The sequence below is a fragment of the Stenella coeruleoalba genome (genome assembly GCF_951394435.1).
Source record: "Stenella coeruleoalba genome assembly, chromosome: Y".
Taxonomy (NCBI): Eukaryota; Metazoa; Chordata; class Mammalia; order Artiodactyla; family Delphinidae; genus Stenella; species Stenella coeruleoalba.
The window spans coordinates 3,800,500-3,821,330 of NC_137168.1; the positions used below are offsets into that span (position 1 = coordinate 3,800,500).

The following is a 20,831-nucleotide window of genomic DNA, read 5'->3' on the forward strand; positions in this document are numbered from 1 at the left end:
ACATTTGGAAATCATATATCTGATAAGAGGTTAATATCCAGAATATACAGAGAACTCCTAAAACTTAGCAATGAAAAACAACCCAATTCAAAAAGAAGCAAAGGAACTCCATAGACATTTCCAAGAAGATACACACATGGTCAATAAGGATATGAAAAGATGCTCACCATCACTAATCATTAAGGAAATACAAATCAAAACTATAATGATACCACCTCACACATATTAGCATGACTAATATACTTATTAAAAAAGACACACACCACACGGTACTCACACCAAAAATCAGCAAGCATTGGGGAAGATGTGGAGACATTGGAAACTTTGTGCACTGTTGGTGGGAATTCAAAATGGTACAGCCCATGTGAAAAACAGAGTGGTTCCTCAAAAAAATTAAAAACAAAATTACTGTTAAGTTCCAGCAACTCATTTTGATTATATATCCAAAAGAATTGAAAACAGAGCTTCAAAGATACCTATCTGTATACCCATGTTAATGGTAGTATTATTCACAACAGCTAAAATGTGGACATAAGCTATGCATCCTTTGATGAACGAACAGATAAGCAAAATGTGGCGTTTACGTAGAATGGAATATTATAGACCCTTAAAAAGAAATTCTCACATATACTATTACATGGATTAAAACTTGAGGATATCATTTTACCTGCATGATGCATTTGGAGTATACAGAATCACAGATAGAACTCTAATGGTGGTTGCTAGGGGGTTGGGTTGGGAGGGGAGAATGGTATCACTGATGAGTACAGAGTTTCAGTTTTACAAGATGGAAAGTGTTAAGGGTGGTGGTGATAGCTGCTCAACAATGTGGATATATTTGATACCCCTGGACTGTATATTTTTAAATAGTGATGATGGTAAAAATTTTATGTGCATTTTACCACAATAATAAAAAAGAAAAAAGAACTTCATTGTTATTTTATGTCAACCAAAACCTAATGCTGAATGTGATTAAAACATGTATAAAATACAAATAAAAGTATCAACAATGTGTTTTATTCAAAACATGTGTTTACTCATTTGTGAATACTGACAGCATATAACTAATGAAGGAACACTTACTCAACATAGCTAGGATTAAGTTAAACCAATCACAAGTTTTGTAAGCAAGTATATTTTTAGTTATGATACCAAGATATGGCAAGAAAATCAATGGTCATTCCTTAATAAAATACAAGACTGTCCACAATGCAGTTTATAGGTTCCTTAAGGCTCAAAGAAACGATAGCCAACTAATTATATGTTGCCAGCCTTCTTACACAAAAGCTTATGCATTTATTAACCACCTTAATAACACAACATATTTATACTGTATATACATATGTCCTATAAGTAGAATAAACAATGCATGAAAATGCAACCCTACCAAATTTACTATACAAAAAGTTAATCAGTACCCCATCACTATAGTCAGCTGTTCCTTGGTATCTCCTGAAGATTCCAGGATTCCCCCCAGTTGTCAGAATCTAAGAACATAAAATCCCTTACATAAAGTGGCATAGAATCTCTAGATTACTTACAATACCTAATACAATGTAAATACTATGCAGTTGTAAATAGAATAATAATAGTGTGTATACAGTTGCCAGTATGTGGCAAATTCAAGCTTTGCTTTTTGGAACTTTCTGGAATTATTTTAATATTTTAGATCCACAGTTCAATTCATGGATGCAGAACCCACAAATATGTAGGACTGACTAAAAAGGTTACTTTTCTTGGCTTTCAAACATTTTGATTTCCTTTCGAGACACAGTTTATGTGACTGTATTGTGGTTATCAAAGAATGTAACAAGTTTTTCTTCCTTTCATTCGTTATTTGAAATATTATCAAAACAACAAATCTATAAAATTTCTAATAATGTGTATCAAAATAATTCCATGGGAAAATGCACATAAGCTACATCTTCGATCCAACTCAAGATGAAACACTATGCTGCACTGGTACTAAATAGCAAGAAAAAAGTATGTTACCAGTATCTTACTTCATTCAGACTGCTGTAACAAAATAGTACAGATTGGGTGGTTTAAAAACAACAGAAATTTCTCACAATTCTGGACATTGGAAGTATAGGATCAGGGTGCTGGTATGGTTAGAGTTCTGGTGAAGGTTCTCCTTTGATCTGCACACTGCTGAGTTCTTGCTCTGTCTTCTCATGGCAGAAGAACCCTAGGAGGTTCCCTTCATAAAAGCAGTGACCACATTTGTAAGAGTTCCTCCTTGGTGCCTGATGACCTCCTAAAGGCCCCACTTGCCAATATCATCGTCTTTAGGGGTTGGGATTTCAACATACAAATTTTCAAAGGACATAATCAGACCACAACAACTAGCAAACACAAACTGGGAGTAGAGTAAATCTTGGGACAAACCATATTTATTTGAGGAAGTCAAGAGAAAAGCTTTTTAAGTAGGTTCTCTACCTACAATGAACTGTATCACATATGCAGATTCTGATATTTTTGGCAAAATGTTGAAGATATGTAAACTTAATATACCTTTATGTACAAAAGACTAGTTGACTGCCCATGAAGACAACCACTAAGTCACCTTCTCAAGCTTGTTTCTTAAGATTATTAAAAACTAGTCCTTAGTCTCAAACACATTCATCACCTAGGTAAGTGTTCAGGAACTCACAGATTAAGAACCACAAACCACATCTGTGAAACTTCTCTTCTTCTTAGATTTAATTATGTACATATTCTGGCCTCAGATTTTGAACCTAGAGTTTTCACACTTGGGAAGTAAAATTAGAGCAAAGTGAGATGAAACCATATGAAGGTTTATTTTATCCCCCTTAGTTATATTTATATTACTGAAACCAGGTAAAGGCGTATTCCCTGTATATTAATTTTCACTGCTGAAAAATTCTCAGACAAAAAATATGTTTCACAAATTACCTGATGAATCTTTTCTTACTAAAGTTGTATAAAATTTAACTGAGGCTGTTTAACTAGCCTTGCCCTTAATTTCATCTTACTATAGTTGATAACTTCAAAACAAAACGTTAAAAAAGGTTATGATCTAAACTCCTAGTAAAATATAAACACAAAAAAATTGGAACGCACATAAAAATACACCAGTAACACAAAGTAAGGCCAAGATATACTCAATGCAACATTTTATTATATTTCTTAGCTGTGGTTCCTTCCTTTCCCTTATCTCAGCTAAGGGATAGTTTAAGAAAGACTTAGCTTATAGAATTTTTTATGAAATTAGATTTTCATTTATACATTGTAATTTAATTTTTCATAAAACTCAAAACTATGGGTTACAATGTATGACTTTTGACAATGAAAAAACATACACAATCTACTTTGTATAGTAAAGAATAATCTACTTATTTTACCATTAAAAGTTGTCTTACTTGAGTAAAAACACTGTCAACAAATACATCAAAACTTTCAACGTTAAGAAAATTGAGTATTACCTAGAATAGAGTTTTTTCAACTACTAATCTTACAAATTCAAAATTACTGCTCAAACCTGTATTCTAAAAACTGCATTTTGGAAATCCTTTTATTATGATGGTGGCAACATAAAATGATGAAAAGAATACACAAGTTACCAAAATTAGTATATAAAAATACACATGGCTACATATATCTGAAAATAGCCCCTTTTCTTGACTTCAAATGCAGATTTCTGCTTTCCTTAAATTTTATCAAAAATCTCAGGAGACCATCTAGGTAACTGGAACATACAGAAAGACTCTGTAAACAGACTAGTTGGAACTAGGGCTTATCACAGTCTACAATAATAAGGCAATTTATTCAAAACATCCATTAACTGGAAGTAAAGTAATCACAGTGGGGAAGGCATCTCTCTTCTTCTTTCTTTCTTCCCACTGTTTTAACAGCAGATATTGTGATCTTCTACCCCTAAGTTCCATCACATTAAAAGAACAAAGTGTTAACATTTTACTTAATATAATTCAGTTTCATCAGTTTTTTATACAAATTATAATAAATACTTTAAAACAATGAAAATAAATCAGTGTGCCTTAAACTACATTCATGCTGAATGAAGTTTTATTCTTCTTAACAGGTGATGACCAAAATTCAAACTGTAGAACAATCCTCAGAAACTTTGAGTTCACTTTAGATCTGTTAAGTGAAAAGAACATCAGATCAATGGAAAAAATAATTCTTACAATACTGCATATAGGACCCCCTTAGACTATCTGGAAAATAAATCCTTGAACAAAAATTCTGTATACCAACCAGATTTTTTCTCAATTCCTGTCTGTTGTCAGTAAACCTCTCCGAGAACATTCGATGTTATGCAGCCTATTCTTAATAAAGTTTAGCATCTCATTCTTTCCTTTCATGCTAGTGATCAGAGACTTTTTGTTTTGGAACTGGGAACAGACATGGGGAAGTATAATTCCCTTAAGAATGACAGAAGTGTGGTACTAAACCAAATTCTTCTCTGAGTCAACTTAATCGTAGGAGTGAAACAAGTAAATCACCTGGCAAAATGACTCTGGAAAAAGTAGGACTGAGAGGTAATAAACATAAACCTAACCAAAGTATTCAAAATAACACAAATTCTTTTAATCACCATTGTCTTTAGTTTCTTTCCCAACAAGGCTGCTTAGATACAGTACCAAAGAAAGTGTTGGCATAGATCCAGAAATGTGTTTTCTTTTTCTTCTGAGAGAAGACTTAATTCTGTGGCTGGGTATTCAAGCATTCACTCTGGTTATATTCCTAGCCTTCAACTCCGGCTCAGTTGTCAAAACGTTCAAGTCTCTGTTAATATACTACACAACTGTTGCATTTTACATTCTTGCCACAGAAAATAATTGTCAGTTCTACTGTCAAAGTATTAATTGAGCCACAAAAACTCTCTGACAAAACTAACAAAATGTTAGTTAAATAGAGAGAACAGCATTTCTAAGAAATCTGTTGTCAGCATTAGAGACCACCTATGCTACAAAGATGTCATTAAACAGAATTTATTCTATTACTGGATTTTTTCTTCTTATATGATCAGTTTATAGAACTTCCGATTTGTAACTCTGATTCATAAAACTGGGACTTCAATTTTCGAAAACACAGCTAACTGATTTTTTTTTCAGCCACAATTTAGCAGACTTGAGATGCTCATTTTAGCATTTACATAATTTATAATCACAAACAGATAACAGACAATGACAAAAGCCTCATAAATAAATAATGCAAACTGAAACAGTTACGTCAAAATTTTGGACCTTCTGATAGGAAAAGTATAATGTAAAAAATATTTAAAAACATTAGAACAATATTTTTCTAATCATTTTTCATTTTCTATTTCTGGATAATTGTTCACTTCAATTTAAAATTCAAATTCTCTGTCTGAAAATGCTCTTAATAAAGATGCTGGTGATTGAAAGATTGTGAATCTTTTCTTCTTGAAAAACTTGGCTAATTGTGCTGCACAATCTTTGTCAGGAACAAATACTCTAGGTATTCTAAAATCTCACCTTCGTATCCAATAAAACACTAATATTTTTGGACTTTTTGTTTCTAAACTACACTTTTAATACAGAGTTACAAAAAAAAAAAATGGCCTAATAAGCTTGACTGGAGGTAAGCTTGATGGTGGTAAGCCATACCACCATCCCAATTACTTAACATGCAATTTCAAGAAAATCAGGGCGAATTTCACGTAAATATAGTAACAGGAGAACAGTTAGGCATTTAACACTCTTACTCTCACTGTTTTATTACTAAGAAAAACAACCTTTTTCCACAAACTCCAAATGAAGAGTTTGGCCAACAATGATATATGACAAATAAAATCATGTAACCTCTAAATACATAGGCAACACGCCTCCGTTTTAAGGCTTTGGAGAATATTGCAAGTTCAATGCTTCAGCAAGTTGGCTTAAACATGATTTTCTTCTTTTAACATATTTGGGAGATGGCATATTTTTTAAAGCTGTCTGCTAAACTTAATAGCTATCACTGTAGACATTCTTATCCAGTAAGCTATCATTATGGAGTACCCACTGTCAAAGCTAACTGATCGTTTCAAAGAAAGAAGAGTTTCAAGAATTACAAGGTTTCTCAAAGTTTAAAAAGTCTGACTAGAGGGTTTCTGAATACTAATGAATATTCAAATTTATGGATAAGTCTCAAAATATATTCAATTTAAGTGTTCAACATTCTGAGATTAAAAGTAAACATCTGATTACCTTCATAAACAAAACAATCAAAAAACCACAAGGTTCATCCACTACTTACATCATCAATGTCTTCATCATCATCTCCAATGTCATCAAACTGGATTTCGTCATCATCTCCAGCACCAAAGGTATCTGTTTCATTAATTTTTGCTAAAAACACAGTAACAATATACTCATATATATAAAATCAAGATGTTACTAGGTGGATTGCCTACTAAAAGAAATAATACTGAAACAGTAAAGAATACTAAAACACTGAACTACACAACAAGACTCTTATAAGTAGTCTTCAATTCAACCATTTCATTTGAAGAAAAATCTTCCTACAAACAACTCATCACACAACGCAAATTCACACTGAAACCTCCAGAAGTTTACTGCAAAGTCATTACAATGAAGAGTATATGCACTATAATTTTATTTTGTTCAAAAAGATATAAGTAAGGCAGGCTGGCTCTAATTACACTAACTTAGTAGCTATTATATTTCTGAAGTATGCTTCAAAAAGGGCTTGTACACGTTAACAACTTACCCTTGGCATCTATAAACTTCTAAGAACATCCACTTCACCAACCATTGGATAACTAACCAAATGAGTGTTAACCACTGGATAGACTTAGCAAATCAGTCAGAAAAACATTCAAATCATGCTTATTCCTAAGCAACAAAAGTAACAAAGTATTGATCTGATTTCCAGATATCTTATTATTTCTTAAAAGGCCAATAATTTCATCAGAAGTTTCATGCTTATTCAAAAATCTCATAATTTTATAATAAAATGCAATGGAGTAAAGTAAATCAAATAAAATAGCTTCCAAGTTAAAAATGTGAGCTTATTATATTGCCTCTTTTATGTTACTAGAAATTTACTTTAATCTTTTCAAGTTTACTACAGTAAGAATGCAATACTTTTTCCTTTAAGAAATAAAAGGAGTATCTGTTAAAAACACACACACTCCACAAAACTCTCTGGGATAGTACTATGCTAAGTGAAACTGAACATTGTTTTCTATAAAAATCAATACAAGTACCATAACTGTTGCCCTCATTTAGCTGAAGACAGATCATCTCTTAAGAACTGTTTAAAACACTGTAACTAATGTATACTTTTAATAGATATTATATACAAGTCCAGAGTTTATAAACTTTTACACTCCCCACCAAAAGAACATTTATTAGGAAGAGAATTCAATTTATTACTAAATTATTAATATTTTGAAGGATATACATACTTAAAGCTAATTTAATCACATATGTAAAAAATATGTAAAAGAGATAATTCTGTCAAAACTGCTTCACCTAAACACTAACGAGCTAATATTACTGTAAGACAGGGAAATGTAATAACTTTAACATTAATTACCATGTTCTGGAAGCTCGCCATAAGCCTTCAGACTTCTAGCTTCATCTGCATTGTACTTTAAAATTACATCAGCTTTGTTATCCTTGGAGAATAACAAGTAACCAACAAAACCGGTTATGCCAAAATATCATCAGTTGTCTCATAAATTACTTTCTAATTAAACACACTAAGAGAAAACTCACTGTTCCATTACAAATTCTCTGTTTTTCTTCACCTTCCCTCTATCTTCTTTAAAAAAAAACCTTGTCAAGAAGTTTGCATTCAAATAATGAATAGCCTAGAAGAATTACTTATAGAATTCACTTTAATAAAATAAAGAGAAAAAAGGAAAAAAAAGGGGAGCGGGGAGGAAAGAAAAAGAGAAAAAGATGCAATGTGGTCCTTGGCCACGCTATAATTCAAACTGCAAGTGGTATTATTACCCAAGAAAATCAATAAGCCTTTCTATAAACAGTGGTTCTTAGGGTACCTTACCTATTAGAATTGTTTGTGGAACTTTAAAAAGATAACCGTATCTCCTGAAAATTGACAGACCTGAGGTAAAGTCCAAAAATCTGTATTTAAAAAGCTCTTTTGGGTGTTTCTGAGGCAAATATCCCTCAGAACTACTGCCCTAAAATGTTCACATTTCTCCATTTTAAAGAATCTGAGTCATTTACGGAAGAAAAAATGAGTTTGAATGCTGACAATTAACCTAGAAAAGACCTCAAGAAAGGCAACTGAAATCATCACAGTGATGCAACTGCAATGTAATATAAACCAACACTTCTCAAACTGTAATGTGCACACAAAACACACAGGGATTGTGTTAAAATTCTCATACTGACTCAGTAGATATAAGATCGGCCTAATAACCTGTTAACTTGCTTCCAGATGGTGGTGATGCTGCTATTATTTTTGGATTACTTTGAATAGCAAGGATATGTAATTATTTGCAAAAGATTAAGAATCAGAAGAGCTGTTCGTAGCTACCACATTAATGTTAGAATAGGAATCCCTTAAGAATTGTGGTTTCACTGTTCACAAAACAGAATTAAACTGGGAATTAATAACTGTTCTCTCCACTTTGGGGGTTTATATAAAGTTAAACCAAGAAAATGGACATGAAAATGATATATTTTTATGGACAAATTAACAAGTTTTTATTGTAGAATATTAAAAAAGAAAAGACTATCAATGTATGATCCAGTTCATAAAAATAGATACACGAAGCAAATTCAGTAAAGTTTCAGGTTATAAAGTCAACACAAAAATCAGTTATGTCTGTATAAACTAGTAATGAACTATCTAAAAAAGAAATCAAGAAAACCTCATTTATAGCATCGATTTATAGCATCGAACACAAATACTCAGAAATAAATTCAACCAAGGAGGTAAAAGATGTATACACTGACAACTATAAGATACTGATGAAAGAAACTGAAGACACAAACGGAAATGTATCCCACATTCTTGAACTGAAATAATTAATACTACTAAAGTGTCCATATTACCCAAAGTAATTTACAGATTCAACGTAATTCCTATAAAAATTTCAGTGGCATTTTTTTTCACAGACAGATAAAGTTATATGGAACCACAAACACTCCAAATCGCCAAAGCAGTCTTGAGAAAGTACAAAGCTGGAGGCATCACACTTCCTGATTTCAAAATACAGTTGTCAAAACAGTAAGGCACTGGCATTAAAAGAGTCCTGTTGACTAATGGAAGAGAACTGAGAACCAAGCAATAAAATTTTGCAAAAATGGTCAACTAATTCTTAACAAGGGAACCAAGACAATACAGTGTAGAAAAGACACTCTTCAATAAATAGGATTGGGAAAACTGAATACTTACATGAAATTGACCCCTTTCTTACACCAAAAACTGCCTGAAATTAACCTGAAATAGATCAAAGACTTAAACACAAGCTCTGAAGCCATAAAACTACTGAAAGAGAACAAAGAAAGGGTACTTGATATTTATCTTGGCAACTGTTTTATGGATATGACACCAAAGGCATAAGCAACAAAAGCAAAAAACCCACAAGTGGAACTACATCACTCTAAAAAGCTTTTGCACAGCAGAGGAAATTATCAACAAAATTAAAAGACAACCTACTAGATACGAGAAAATATTTGCAAATGATATGACCAAAAAGGGATTAATATCCAACATATATAAATCCTGCCATTTGCAACAACATGGATGAACCTGGAGGGCAGTTAGCTAAGAGAAATAAAAAATAAGTCAGACAAAGAAAGACAAATACTGTATGATCTCACTCATATGTGGAATCTGGGCTGTGCATAAACTCATCAAGGATCTGGAAAGGTCCTAATCTCCCAGTTCTGAGTGACCCTGAAATTCTGCACAAGCATGAAATTAAGAATAAGAGAGTATTACTGCCTGGATGAGTGTTAGAAGGTATGCTCCAACATGCACAGATTCCATATGCAAAAGCTGGGAGGCTTACTGGTTTTAATGAAATCTCACACATGGGCTGTTTGCTAAGATAAACAAGCATTCAGTGACCACACACAAGAAAAAGATACAGACCATACAGAATGTGTTTCAGAAAAATCCCTCAACAAACAACAGGATAAACAAACCCTGCAAGAAGAAATCTAATTTCCAGTCTTGCCATGTTATATTTGCATTTTCTAGTTTTCAACAAAAAAATTATCAGACAGAAAGAAATAAGAAAGGGTGGTCGCACACAAGAAAAGAAGTCATTACTAACTGTTGCTGAGAAAACCCAGAAGTTTTACTTAACAAAGACTTTACATCGGTTACTATAAATATATTTAAAGAACTAAAAGAAACCATGTCAAAAAAACTTTGTCAGAATATTTCACTAAATAGAGAAAATCAAGAGATACAGATTATTTTAAAAAATAAAAATTATGGCAATGAGAAGTATATTAATTGACCTCAAAATGCCGCTTTCAATCACAAACAGATCATGTAAAAAATCAACAAGGAAGAAGACTGAAACTTTACAAACCAGTTAGACCCAACCGATTATCTATGAAAAACTTGACCTGATAATAGAGACAGCAATCATTTCACTCACAACAAATTAAACACAGATGATGGGTGCGATAGAAATCAGATGAATTTCAGACTCACAATGCATATATAGTCTGAAGGCTGACATCATAGAGGGCAACTATCATGTTCTTTTCTAAGTGTTCATCTCAAATTTATAACATACACTTAAAAAATAGTTTGTACAGTAACTACTGAGTGCATGTCTTATCCTTCTACTATACAACTGTAAAAACCCTTTTGGAGATTGGAAGGTTTGACTTATTCAGCTGCATCATCTAGAATAGTGGTTTACCAAACTTGGACTTGAGACCTCTAAATTTTAAAATAAAATAGTAATTGGGACGCCGCCATAAAATTACTAAATTTTTGTTTTGATGAGTAAGAACATAATAAAAACCACCATCATATACTACTGTTCTTATTTCACAAAAGGTAATTTTAAAAAATATATTTAACAGGCAAAATGGAGGGGAGTTCCCCAGTGGTGCAGTGGTTAGTACTCAGCACTTTCACTACAGTAGCATGGGTACAATCCATTAAGAGCCTCAAGCTGCAGCACAGCCAAGAAAAAAAAAAAAAAAAAGGAAAGGAAAATGGATAATTTAGCTATGTGAAAAACACCATACAAAACGTGCATATCTTCTCATTTCACTACAGAACAGTGAACAAATCAGCCTGCACCAATAAATATTTCACTGACTGACATTTGGGAACCATAACCCCTGAATATCTAGCACAATGCCTAGAATACAACTGAACATTAAATGAATGAGGACACGGGACTTCCCTGGTGGTGCAGCGGCTAAGACTCTGTGCTCCCAATGCAGGTGGCCAGGTTCGATCCCTGGTTAGGGAACTAGATCCCACATGGCACAACTAAGAGGTCGCGTGCCACAACTAAAAAAAGATCCTGCATGCCACAACGGAGATCCCCCACGTGGCAACAAAGATCCCACCTGCCACAACTAAGACCCGACGCAGCCAAATAAAATATAAATAAATATTAAAAAATAATAATAACAACAGGGGCTTCCCTGGTGGCACAGTGGTTGAGAGTCCGCCTGCCAGGGCAGGAGACACAGGTTCACGCCCCGCTCCGGGAAGATCCCATATGCCGCAGAGCAGTTAGGCCCATGAGCCATGGCCGCTTAGTCTGCGCGTCCAGATCCTGTGCTCCGCAATGGGAGAGGCCACAACAGTGAGAGGCCCACGTACCGCAAAAACAAAAAAAAATAGTAATAATAATAAAATAAATGAATGAGGACAGAATGATGGTCTATGGTATTTATCCAAAATTATAAGAGAATACTTACTGCACATGATATTTAAAATAAAAACAGTACTAACCAGTTTTCCCACAAAACACATGTATCATTTAATCAGTCATGGGAACTATCCCAAACAAGGTATATCCTATAGTCTTGAATACAACTGGACCTTAATAAATTTTGACGACAGAATGGTGAGAAGTCATAATTGGCTAGGACTGCTTAAATATGCTTTTATTGCATCTTCTAAATATTAACAACTTACTAAATACAAGGGCACTACAAATTTAAATGTGATTGTTACCTGATAGTCTCGAAGACCAACCAATATAATGTCTGAGGTATTTATCCAAACCTATAAAATAAAATTTATTGTATATTATATTCAAAATAAAAACAAGTTATAGTGTGCAATGTTAAACCATTCTTCCTACAAAAAATATGTACTATTCACCCAGTGTGGAAAACGTATTTACTAGGAAATAGGGAAAAACTATAGAATATAGTATACTGTGGGTGTGTGTGTGTACACATGCGTGTGTGAGACAGACTCCAGTTATAGTTACAGTATATTAAGAAAAAGCTATAGTATACAGTTTGTGTCAAATTTTCTATTTTAGGATGTTAAAAATACATAATTATTTTATTTCAATTACCTGAGAGTTTAAAAATTACAAAAACATCATTATTTGTCAGGTAAATGAAAGACCTTTAATCACAAATCACTCCTGAGATATTTAGTTATTTAACATATATGAAAATCAGTCACCTACACAAATACAGCCACCCAGTCACCAATCTACATAAATACAGGACCAAATCCCACCATTAATTGGAAAAGAACGACTTAACAGACCAAATATATTTTTTAAATAAAAAAATTAGCGTTGAAGGAACTTTTAAACAATGTGATCAATAAACCCGCCTGAACTACTAAAAACTATGATCTAACATATTCCAAATTTTCCTAATATCATGTACAGCTGTTTCCCCCAAACCAAAATCTTAACCAAGGAACACATACTATATTTAATTAGCAATTACTTTAGTCTCCTTTAATCTTAAAACAATTCTCCAGCTTTTGTTGTTTCTTTCATGGCATAACATTTAAGAGTCTACATCATTTGTTTTATAGACTGAATCTGTCTAATTGTTTCCTCAATAGTATACATTTCTGGCATAAATCCAACATAGGTGAAGCAAATAATTCTTTGTAAATATAATCCTCTATTATGAAAGTTATCACGGATCTTCTATAATTTTATGTATTTAGATTGCCATATAAATCACTATTTTTGAAGTCTTCGGGAACTCACAAAAATGAGTCGCTTGGCCCATATATTATCTAAAGCAGAGCCAAGTTTTTAAAAGGTAAATTTTGTATTGAAGTAAAATAAACCTCCATACCTACCTTTTTCCTCAATTTTCCTCTTATATGACATAACCTCTTCACACCATCAAAACACATTGCTTCCAATCTTCCATTTCCCAACATTTTGATTACCTGAGCATATTCTTAGGGAGGAAAAAAAACAAAAGAAAAAACTGTAAAATACTGTTTAATTTTTCTTAAAATGTTAACAATTGATATTAAGTTGGTAACTTCACTTTTACTGCTAACTTTGGATCAAACCGTAATTTTTTTAAAAAGAAAGGCTTGTTCAGTGATAATTTTAAGTATTCTACCACGTGAGAGCTATCTGAAAGAGACATATAACAATCTTATCCAAGAAAATGAGACCACACTTCATCTGTTGAACCATTTCTATAGCCTTTTCCAGCTATGCTTATATACTTTACCCTCTTATTTTTAGAGCAAATAAAAACCTACAGAAGTTGAAAACACTGATATAAGCATTAGCCAGTATGGAGCAATCTCTTCTAGATTTAAATGACAAAAGCAGGCATGGGAGTAAGGAGAAAGAAACAGGTAATTAATATAAAACCTTCACACTACTAAATTTCTTCTAAGGACTAACATCACAGAGACCCTGGACTATTTATAATTACACTGAGAGGTAAATGAGATCTACACTGTGGGGCTGATAAGTTGAGTCCCTTTCACCACAGGCCAATGAACCTAGCTTTACTGCTCAGCTCTTCTTCAACATGGGAGAAAATGAGAGAGAAAAGAATTTAAAAATTGGCCCTGAAAACAAACTTCTAATGTAAGGAGACACTGTGAAGGCTAAGTAACTGATTATCTTTAGCCAGACAACATGTTTTCATATAATTAATAAAGATGCTGATTTTCTAGTGGCTTGCAGTATGGCATGAATAAGTACACAGTTTTTTAATAAAGTGCTGGAAATTACTAAAACAAACGGAGAAATGTGAATGTAGATTATACACTAGGTCAGCAATATTCAGTAGAATTTTTCCATTGAGGGAAAATTATATATCTGAATTAAACAATATGTTCATTGATAGCTCAAAATTTAATTTCAATTCATTTCAATAGCCACACATGGCTAGTGGCTACCATAAAAAACAGTACTTACTAAATAACAGTATAATCTTAAGGTTAAATTTCTAGTGACCATTCTACTGTAGCTATGCAGGAGAAAGCCCTTGTTCTTAGGAGACACATGCTGAAGGACTTAGGGCTAAAGTCTGTAACTGTATATAACTATATCTGCTAATAAGAAAGTTAAAAAGGTTAGTAAAAATTTTCATGTACATATACAAAGAGAAAATAAATACACAAAGAAAACTTTAAAAACTAGTGAATCTAGATAAAGAATAGATGGGAGTTTGGTGTACTCATATTCCAACTTTTCTGTAGGCTTAACTTTTCTTTTAAAAGGAAAAAACTGCTTCAGTCAATTTAGTTTACTCATTTTTAATTTTAGTCTGCACTTACTTAAAAAGTCAGTCAACAATTATCAGTTGTTTTATTAAATTTTATGATCGTGTGCTAGCAGCAGTGGAGTAGTGAGGGTCTGATAGTCTTGGATGTATTTGTCATACTCTACTAAATAATGTATAACATTACCCACTATTACACTAGAGTAGGAAATTTTCAGTGTTGGCAGCCACCCTTACTCTGCTCTAAACCCTGAAATTCACTCTCACTTATATAATGCTTTTCCACATAGAACAAAGAAAACTATGTTTACAGAAATGCCACCAATTAATCCTCTATCAGAAATAGTATACAATGGGTTATTCAATAGACAAATTCTGAAGAAGTGTGGGGTACTATAAATGAATAAAAGCAACTCTTCTGGATTGTGACTAAGATCCATTTTAGGTTAAAGACTGGAATTCATATTATCAAAAAAAGACATTAATAACTTCAAAATTCTTACCTTGTCCATCTTCTTTAAACACTAATTCTCTTTTTTCAGATTCATTCTCATTCTTACCCCTGCGCCTGTTTTTACCTCCTTTACCTAATTGATTTAAAAAGTGAATAAAAAATTAAGTGTAATTATCTATATAATATCTTACAAACTAAACTTGAAACAAGCTAAAATAAGGCTTTAAACTTTATAAAAACAGAAAAGTAAAAAAAAATACCATTTAAAGAGCAGTACGATATTAACAGAACTCTAAGTAAGATTTTTAAAATTTAATCTAATTTGGTTACCCAATAATTACAATTTGTCAAAGGTTTTCTTTTAAATCCCTTACCAGATAAACATATTATCAAGCACATATCTTACTTTGACATTTAGATTTGGATTTTTCTGATATAAAACTACTTATACGGAAGTAGAGAGAACAAAAATCCCATTAACAGGGATAACTATTAACATTTTATTGTCCATGCCTTCAAATTAAAGTTGTATTCCGTATAGTCTCTTCTACAACTTATTTTAATCCCACTCAATAATTTGTTTTGCATGACTTTTCATGTCAATTGAACAATAGAATAAGATGAACATTTTAACAGAGTAAACTTAATTCTTTATTTTGGTTACTTCTAATATTTTACTGTAATTTAGTAAGGCTGAGTTGAGATTATCCTACAAACAAGTGCCTTAGGATAAATTTATAGAAGTAGAATTTCCAGGATAAAGGTTATGTATCCACCTCCTTAGACTTCTGATAAGTATATTCACTTATACTACCATCAGCAAAGAACTATTATCTAGCCCTCTGCTACAACCATATCATGCTAAAGATTTAAAATCATACTTAGCTGTACTTTTGAATTTTTACTTTCACTAAAATTTAATGTATTCTACTATAACATTATTTCCTTGTGAAACTTCCTACTACATAATCAAGGAATTAGGCTACTTCTTCATAGCATTTTATTCCCATTCCAAAACCTATGCAAGAGCACCCATTTCCAATAGATGGGAGAAAGGCTCTGACAGATAGTAATAAGGGACCCATGGGAAGTGTTTGAAACAAAAATCCCGAACAGAATTTAAAATGTGCACCTGGCACTGTAAAAACTGACATCTATCTTCTTGAATGCACCCTCTACCTGCTGGGGCAGCCTCACATTGCTGTGCTATACTAAAAGGTAGGTGGTCTTCACAATTCCCTGACGTATCTGGATTCACTATCCTATACATTAAGGACACATCATTCAAGAGGGAAAAAAGTGTTTATTTCAAGATATAAAACATGCCAGAACTTCAAAATACACTGGAAGCTCTGTTAGGACAAGGGTAATACCTGCTTTGCTTACTTAGTTATATATCACAGTTTGCCAGTTTTTCACATAAACCAAGAGTAGTTCCTATATTTCTAAATGAATGAAAATTTAAAAATCTTATGTCCTTAGTTTGGCATAATGCTTCAATAAAATGTAGATTTCCTGGAAGTATTAAAAAAAAAAAAAACCCTGGTGGTGCAGTGGTTAAGAATCCGCCTGCCAGTGCAGGGTTCACGGGTTCGATCCCTGATCCAGGAATATCCCACGTGCCGCAGAGCAACTAAGCTGTGCACCACAACTAACTACTCAGCCTGTGCTCTAGAGCCTGCGAGCCACAACACTGAGCCCACACACCACAACTACTGAAGCCCGCGGGCTCTAGGGCCTGCGGGCTGCAACTACTGAGCCTGCATGCTCCAACTACCGAATCCATGCGCCTAGAGCCCATGCTCTGCAACAAGAGAAGCCACCACAGTGAGAAGACTGCGCACCACAATGAAGAGCAGCCCCCACTCACTGCAACTAGAGAAAGCCCGCGCGCAGCCACGAAGACCCAACGCCGTCAGAAATAAGATATAATAAAATAAATTTTTTTAAAAAAAAGAAAAAAGTGATGTCTTTAAAGGGTAGGAGCATCTTACCCCAAATGTTCTTCTTAAGTGGGTCAGAGGATGTGTTGTTTTTTTTTCTGATTTAAGAATGGATTTCTAAGATTTCTAAAGAAAACAAGCCACATGAGTAAAGCAAAAGTTATTCAACATATGGTCCAAAGTAATTTTATATTCTTACTTGGGTAACCTTCACTGACACTATGTTCACAGGGTTTTTGAATTTTCAAATGAAGAAAAAATATCTATAGAGTTTTATTTCTACATTACTAAACTTCACCTCAAAAATTCAGGAGTCCTAACAACAGGTTTCAACTAAGTAACCTAGAAAATAACAGATTGGTTTTACATACACAGATTGAAATATCAAATTCAGGATGATTATCTCCAGAAAGAGAGGAAGAAAGGAGATTTCAGAGAGGTACACAGATGTCTTTAACTGAAGGTATGTTGTAATTCTTAAATTCAGAAGTATAATTTCCAGGAGTTTAGTCTATATTAACCATACCTTAAAAACCCCTTATTTTACTATCAAGTAATAAAATCCATTTAAAATTGTCTTTTGAAAGAACTGAGAATACAACAATGTATTGTATTCAATACAGATACTGAATATTTCAATATCAATATTGATACTGAAAGATAGTTCATCTTTCTTTCTAAAACTAAGTTCAGGCAAATTTCACAGATCTCTTCCTTAAATCAGATGTTGTAAATCAACTCTAATTAAAATTTCTAATAAAAAATAAGATGTGATTTGCAGATATTCTCTGATGTGATTTACTTAGGCATCAGTTAGTTTAAAAGTCCTACAGAAGGAGGGAACTTACTATCTAAGTTCCTAAGGATGGAGAAAAGCATAGGAAGACAACATTAACAAAAATTTATTAGACATACAATAAGTGCCAAGTTGTAGTAATCCAAGATTCATAAAACAGGTATTATTCCCTTTAGAATATACAATCTAGTGAGGGAGGCTGAAACTTCATTACTAGAAATACGGGTGGAAACAAGATATTTTTTGAAATGTACTGTTATTTGTGAGATAATCATGAATTATATACATAAGGAAAACACTGGTATAAGCCTTATCTAATTTACCGAACATATGGTTAGAAAGACAACCCTACTGTTGCACTGAATAATTAGCAGGAAAACACTTGCTAGAAAAACAATCTGTGAGCTGGTTTGTGGGCCACAGAGAGCAGTGAACTCAACAGGGCAAGCAAAGAGCTGTGACCAAGTATCGCAAGGCAAAGTAAGTGGTGACAGCTACAAAGAGAAAATGAAGTAGAATCCGTGCAGCAAGCGGTTAAGTAGAAAGGAGACACAGTAGATATGAGTGTCAAGAATGAATAATGAAGGGACATTTCTTGTAGACTGTGAAATGTGGTGCTATGCTGCCTTCTTTGCCCTTATAGTTTCCTAGGAGACGCTGTAGAGATTAAAAATGACAGAACTCAGGTCTCTAGAAAGGAAAACTTCTTTAAGGAGTGACGGTCCGACTGCTCTGCTTTACTTAGGTTAGGACTCCCATTTTGGAAGTTCCAAGCAACGTTATTGTCGAATGTGATAATTCGTGAACGGTTTGCCTCAGAATAACGATGGGTAGAAATATTTACTACCAGAATCTATGCTATGAGAAAAGAAGGCTGAAAACTTTTGTAAATGTATAACATACCTTGTAAACAAGAATGTTCAAGTTTGTGACGGAAGGAGGAAAGTAAACAGGCAGAGCTGAACCTAAATACGTCACAAGCTTTCACCTAGTGTTTACACAGAAGCAATGTCTTCACCAACAGTCCACAAAGAGAATATGTACGAAGATTTAACGGTCACAAAAGCAAGAATCACTGGTTAAAAAGTGGTCCTGGTCAGTCCTGGGAAGGGCCCAACGCCGGAGAGGCCAGGCGGCCCAGGAGAGGCTCTCCAGGTTCGTGACGTGCCGCTAGTTAGCCTGCCGTGAACCAGGAACAAATTTTACACTCTCCGTCTAGAGGCCCTTAGAATAATGGCGTCGGTTGTATAGCAACGTGAGCAAAGTGGAAGGGAGATAGGAGTCGCTTCCCAGCTCCTGTCCCGACAACAGATTCCCACTCAGAGACACCAACCAAGCACGAGAAGGAAGAACTACCACCGCCGCGAGTCACTGCCAACGACACCAAGCCGAGCAAAACCATGGTTTCGGAAGCCAAGGCGTTACCTTTATTCTTGGGCATGGCGGTAACTAAAACCTCAGCGTTTCCAACTGGGTTCCGGTGTTGGTGGCGCTGCCAGGTAATCCTCCGAGGTGCCGAAAGAAATTAGTAGTTGCAGACTCCGAACAGACAACTCAAGCGAGCTCCGCAGGCAGCCACGCTTACTGGCAAGCAAACAGCTGCGCAGGTGGCTTCACGACTTCCCCATCCCCCAAGCTCGACCGCTCCCCTCCGTCCCCGCGACTGCGCAGGCGTAGCCCACAGCTAGTGACTTCCCGCTGCTAGAGAAAGTGAGACACACTGGGGGCGGTTCCGGTAGGAAAATGGAATCTTTAGAGCGCCAGGCCCTGCGCTGACAAGAGGAGGAATCAAGTATAGGGTAGGCCCACGACGTTATCCTACTTGGAAATCACCCGAGCTGTCTCCTGCTCTTGAATACACTTCTGCTACTCTGTAATAATTGCCTTTTCCAGAAAATTTCTTGACTGTTAACTTTTATGTTACCTGTCTTCCTTTTCAGAGAAACAAATTCCAGCATGATGCTCCTGTAAGAAGTCTCTGCCTAATACATGAAAAGCGGTGGAGGAAGCAGTGAGAAAAGGGTGTGTGTCTCTCAAAGCTCCCGAACAAAAGGGCATAGGTTCAGAGACAGGAACCTCTTGAGGTTCATTAGAGATCCCACTCTGAAAGATTTCAGTGATCCAAGGCAGGGGCTCTTGGTAGTAGAGGGGTAGAGCACCAAGAGTGTGACTCCAGTGCCAGTTAGGGCCGGAAGCAGGTTCTTCCTGAGTGAGGAGAACTGCTTCCCCAAGCTGCTTAACAGGGAGGAGTGGGAAGAGCCCCTGTAGTTCCTCAGAGCTCCATCACTGAGAACTGGGAGGACGTGAAAGGCTGGTTACTGGGTCAAGGTGCCTGAAATGCCTAAATTAACAATCTCTTTTTCAATCTCTGCCTCTTGGCAAAAACAGTAGAAACTAGAGGGATTTTTTTTTTTTTTTTTTTTTTTTTTTTTTGTCATTTAGGAGACTTCATTTGCTGGAGTTGAAGATGAAGAATTTCAGCAGTGTTCCTTTTAGGTGGCTTACCTAGAAGGTGAGAGAGCTGGTTTACCAGATTAACTAAATCTGCGTGGACATAGTTTCCCATTCCATCCTGGTCCTTTTAACCACAAGGGGAAAACAATCCTTATTTAGTCCATTAGTAAACAAGAGTTAAAAGCTACCCAGGGGAATCAACATTTAAAGGAAGAACAAGAATTCAACAATTATTTGAAGTCAATTGTAATAGTCATGAACAGGTTCATCAGATTTTGTGTGCGAGCCTGAATTTCGTTACAACCAGCAGGCTTTGGAAAAGCCCTAGGAATTTCTCCATGAAGTTGCCTGATGACTGTCTGAGCGTGATCATATAATAAGTTAGTGGGCTCATCTCCCAGTTGTAATTCTAGAGACCTTTGAGGACTTTCCCAATTAGGGGTTTTCATCTGAGGCTGGGCATGCCCTTCACAGCACATTATCAGCTGATATAAATCAGAGAAACTAGGTTGGTAAGTTTGAAT

General features: G+C 34.6%; 1 protein-coding gene across 1 annotated transcript; it reads right to left on the minus strand.

The window, feature by feature from the left end:
• Nucleotides 1-3,120: 3,120 nt before the first annotated feature.
• LOC307181057 (eukaryotic translation initiation factor 1A, X-chromosomal-like) lies at nucleotides 3,121-19,486 on the minus strand. Its single transcript, XM_079911834.1, has 7 exons — nucleotides 19,279-19,486; nucleotides 15,164-15,247; nucleotides 13,264-13,367; nucleotides 12,157-12,207; nucleotides 7,552-7,633; nucleotides 6,247-6,338; nucleotides 3,121-4,122 (listed from the first exon to the last, which is right to left on the minus strand). The coding sequence occupies exons 1-7, from the start codon at nucleotides 19,292-19,294 to the stop codon at nucleotides 4,117-4,119; spliced, it is 435 nt and encodes a 144-aa protein (XP_079767960.1). The 5' UTR covers nucleotides 19,295-19,486; the 3' UTR covers nucleotides 3,121-4,116.
• Between the last annotated feature and the right edge of the window lie 1,345 nt (nucleotides 19,487-20,831).

What these genes read in the sequence shown, in the direction of transcription:
- LOC307181057 (XM_079911834.1), bottom strand. An exon ending in TTGGTCTTCGAGACTATCAG is followed by an intron (nt 7,634 to 12,156) that starts GTAACAATCACA and finishes TTATTCTCCAAG; the next exon opens with GATAACAAAGCTGATGTAAT. An exon ending in TGGCGAGCTTCCAGAACATG is followed by an intron (nt 6,339 to 7,551) that starts GTAATTAATGTT and finishes CTGTGTTTTTAG; the next exon opens with CAAAAATTAATGAAACAGAT.